Source organism: Oppia nitens, unplaced genomic scaffold (assembly GCF_028296485.1).
Source record: "Oppia nitens isolate AA-2021 unplaced genomic scaffold, nextdenovo-longstitch-racon4-pilon3 scaffold5_pilon_pilon_pilon, whole genome shotgun sequence".
NCBI classification, from domain to species: Eukaryota; Metazoa; Arthropoda; class Arachnida; order Sarcoptiformes; family Oppiidae; genus Oppia; species Oppia nitens.
The window spans coordinates 1,417,463-1,422,158 of record NW_026533243.1 but is presented as its reverse complement, the minus strand read 5'-3'; the positions used below and the strand labels follow the sequence as shown (position 1 = coordinate 1,422,158).

At 24.7% G+C, this 4,696-nt stretch overlaps 1 protein-coding gene across 1 annotated transcript; it reads left to right on the top strand.

Annotated features, from left to right (window-relative positions):
* Positions 1 to 845: 845 nt before the first annotated feature.
* LOC128961401 (uncharacterized) lies at positions 846 to 1,797 on the top strand. The gene is made up of 3 exons (XM_054307635.1): positions 846 to 926; positions 1,166 to 1,219; positions 1,345 to 1,797. Exons 1-3 carry the CDS (start codon positions 918 to 920, stop codon positions 1,795 to 1,797), a joined length of 516 nt encoding a protein of 171 aa, XP_054163610.1. The 5' UTR covers positions 846 to 917.
* Positions 1,798 to 4,696: the final 2,899 nt, after the last annotated feature.

The following is a 4,696-nucleotide window of genomic DNA, read 5'->3' as shown; positions in this document are numbered from 1 at the left end:
ATGTTTCCATAGTTTGGAGGATTTTTTTGAAATTTATTTGAAATATCAAAAATTATGTTTTATTTTGATAAATTTTCTATAAAAATAAAAATAAAATTTTATATAAAAAACTTTAATAACTAACGGCTTAACCTTAAGCACACAACCATCAAATTGTACAGTTAGTTATTAGTTAAAATGTTAGACAATCTAAAAGCTGTATAGTTTTTGATGACATCCCACACACATACATACATTAAAATTACAAATGTATATCCAAATTGATTCCCACATATATGTACTAAAAATGTATTGTCAGACATATAATAGCATTAAAAAAATGTTTTTGCCATCACTTAAATAAACATTAATATAAAGAATATATTTTTTACACATTATTGCAATGAATTAGTAAATGAATAGATAAAATACCATAACATATAAACACACAATTGTTATTATGCCTATCAAATCTATTTAGTGATTATTATAATATAATTCATAAAGTTATAGAAAACTATAATAATGTATATTTATTTTTGCACAAAAAAGGATAGTTTGCATAGGCGGACAGTTAGATTTAAGTACAATAATAATAATATAAACACACAAACAAACAAACACACACACACACACACACACACACACACACACACACACACACACACACACACACACACACACACACACACACACACACACACACACACACACACACACATACATACATACATACATACATACACATACACACACACACATACACACACACATACACACACACTCACTCCCATCTTATTTAGTGAAACTCACTTTTATGTCATATATTGAATTTAAGTGGTCTTATACTGTATGTCTTCATTTGTAAACTTCCTATTCAGAGGATTAGATGAGTTGATACCCGAAAAAACAAAATAAATAACTAAATAGCTTTTAACATGTTTTTGGTGAGTATATAAATATATATATATATATATCTACTCTACTATACTATAGATATATTATCTATTGTATGATATAATCTATAAATAATGCAATAGATAGATAACAAAAAATAAATTAGATTTAAGTTATTTAAGTGTTTGTGTATTTGTAGTAAATATTTTAAATTTGTTTAAATTATTAAAATGTTTATATTGTAAATAATGTTTTTTATCATTTTTTATTTGTTGTTGTATTTCATAAGACCAGTGATATAGCAATCGTTATATTATTGATGGTTAACATCGTCTACTGTCAAGTAATCAAATTCAAAGTCTTTTTTATTTATTAGGATATAATAATATAAAATATATTTTATATTTATCTCTCTTATATAACATGTGATAACTTAAATTTGTTTTCAACAACAAAATCAAATGACAGATCGATGAGGAAAGGCGTCGTCGAAATCCATACGAGTTCTTCCAGATTGGACCGGAAATACCGGCCAAACAATATCTATACTATACAGACAACGGCCAGAATCCAGTACCGCCTCCGGGAACCTCTGATTTTGTTAGATATTTTGCTCGCCAGACAAGTGGCAAAAACTTGAAAAATAAATTACAATCACCACTGGTGTTGTTGTCGGACAGTGATGTCAGAGAGCCAACTGTCCGACGTTTGCCGCTAATTGACAGTGACGTCGTCGAAGGTCACGATCCGCACGCATCGCACAGAAATTTTGTTGCCGCCGGTAATAATCGGTATTATTCAGTTCAGACACCGCCAGCACATGAACTACAGGCGCCCATTGTTGGCCACTATCATAGTTCCTATGAGGACAGGGATAAGGGCGGCAAAATGTATTTAGGAAATCATGCGTTTCATTTTTGATTACAATATATATACTGTATATATATAAATAAATTTTTAATTAAATTTTTAGTTAATATATTTATATTCAAAAAAGCTATTATTATTATTGTTAATAAACTCTTAATCATATGAAAGTTGTCATAATAATTGATTTATTTTAATATTAATGAATATGCTATACATTATAAATACAATAAAATACTATATATATATTGAATATAAATAATGCTATAAACAATAAAATGTAGTTTGCCTTCAAAATTGGTAACAAAATTGGATTTTTTTGTGGGATAGAAATAACAATATAATTAACAAGTTTTTTTGTTGTTAACTTTATCTCAAGGCGTCAATCTTAATATTGCATCAAACTATTTATGTATAATATTATATTACATTTATTTTTAATCCATATATTTATATAGATTAGCCTTAAATTCTGAATCTGGTTCTCAAGGCTAGTGAACCACCTAATCATCAATTATTAGTATTATTATTAAATTATAGCTAATATATAAATATATATTTTTTCTGTAATTTAATAATATACTATATAACTGGAAATTTCATATTTTCTGTAATTATTATTATTAAAAATATCGTTAATAATTTATATCTAATATAATTAGGGTAATGGTATATGGTCTTATGTAATTATTATAAACAAACAATAAAAATGGTTTGCTTAATTACAGTATCAAAATATTTATATACGATAATTTAAACAAATAATAATAGCAAACATTAATTAGTAATTATTATATATTTGTTTTATAACGTCAAATGGTTTTTTTGTTGGTATTTTCCTAATAGACATATAAGTTATATGATTATATATAAATATGGTAAATATAAATCAAATAAAAAATAATTTATATTGTAGCCAAAAATAATATACAAATTCAACGATAATAAAATATAATAGTATCCTAAAGGCCTAAAGTTGCCCTAAAGTCGTTAAAAATCAATTGTAATTTTTAAATACATTAATAAAACATTTTTTTACTTATTAGTTGTTATTATGTCCTCTAACTAATATAATATTATATTTGTATACATATTATAGAAATATAGAAATTATATATTTAGTTATATAGAAAAAAAGGTGGAGTTATTTGATTTTGCAAATCAAAAATCAAATAACGCTTTATTTTAACAAAAATAATTTCTTTTTTTAAACATTAAGTTATATATTTTTTATTAAGATTTATACTTATTTTTTCATATAGTATATTATTGTATGAACGCAATAGTTTGTGTATATAAAAATCTTATTAGTATTTGTGTACTAAATAAAATACAATCCAAAACATATGTCATTTAAATTATAAAGTAATTTAACTTTTCTTTTTGCTTTGTTGGTTGAATTTATTTGAAATCTCAAATATTTTTATATCAAATAAAATCAAAACTAATTTTTTGTTGTTTGTTTGTTCATATCAAACAAAATGGTAAGTAAATCACTGAACCATTTGTTTTGTTATTTTTATTTAATATTTTGAGTGCTTGAGATTTAATTCATGGTAGATATCATTGAATGAAAATCTTATTTTTTTTAGTATTAAATACCAACATTTTTAGATAGTATCACATTTTATTATAAAAATAAATTTTTAAAATATAAATAAAATAGATTTTTAAGAATATTTTTTGTTGTTTCTTATTATTTATATTAAACATGTTATTTGATACTAATTATAACTTTTGCCATTTATTAAATTATATAACACAGTGTTAATCACACTTTTAATCTTTTAATTTTTATTTTTGTAAACACCATTAGCAGCACAATTGCTTAAATGAAAAAAAACATTTTGCATAACACTTTAGATAGTATTATATTACATATACACCAAAGTTTTTTAAGCATACAATTTAATTTTTTATTTTTTTAATAATTATTTTTCTCTTATACATCCGATAGAAATTATCATCGAAACGGCAAAACATTATAATAACATTAATGTTTCAGTTTTTATATAATGCAAATGATTTCATTAATGTTGAAGCATTTGATGATAATAATAGACAAAAATTTCCTGAAAACAGCAATGTTTTTGAAAGCAAAACAATGTTAACCGAAACGGATTTAGTGAATCGTTACAAAAATTTCTGGCAAAATGCCGTCACTATGAACACCGTTATCAGTACCTCAGCTGCCAATACCGGTGCCAATAGTAGAGCCGCTGCCGAAAAATTAGTGTCCATCAACAATGGCAAAGATTTTGATATACCCGTCACCGATCAGATAATGAACGAACCGATCGGTACCTATAGATATACCGATGCCAATGGGGAACTACATATTGTTAACTTTGTCAACGATGGCACCGGTCTTAAGATTTTGAATGATTATAAGCCATTCAGCAAACAATCTCAACATAATAACAAAAACAACCAGAAAACTGACATTCAATCAAACGGTATGACATTTTAATATAATTTATATGAAACATATAAAAATAAATAACAAAATATATAAAATTAAAAAATTATACTAAATTTTTTATTTCATTTCTCTGTATATAATTTTGATATATATTTAATTAGGTCGACAACAAATAAATAATGAAATACCAAAACCCAGTGATGATATTAATTATGATGAATTGGAGTTTACATTTTTGTCCACTGAGACCAATAAACAAGATAATAAAAATAATGATAATAAAAATATTAATACTAATGGTGGACATAATGGTGAAAATAATGTCAATTTAAGTGATTTAAAGTCCAGTGAAAGTTATCAGAAAAATAATGACAATCGTATGATGTTTAACAACAATGATAATAATAGTAAAAATAATGATATTAAAATTAATCAATTGATTCATGCGATGGGATCAATACCATTGCCTCAACCCTTTTCATTGGCACAGCAATCGTCAGTTTATAGACATCAACCACTCATATCTGGTAC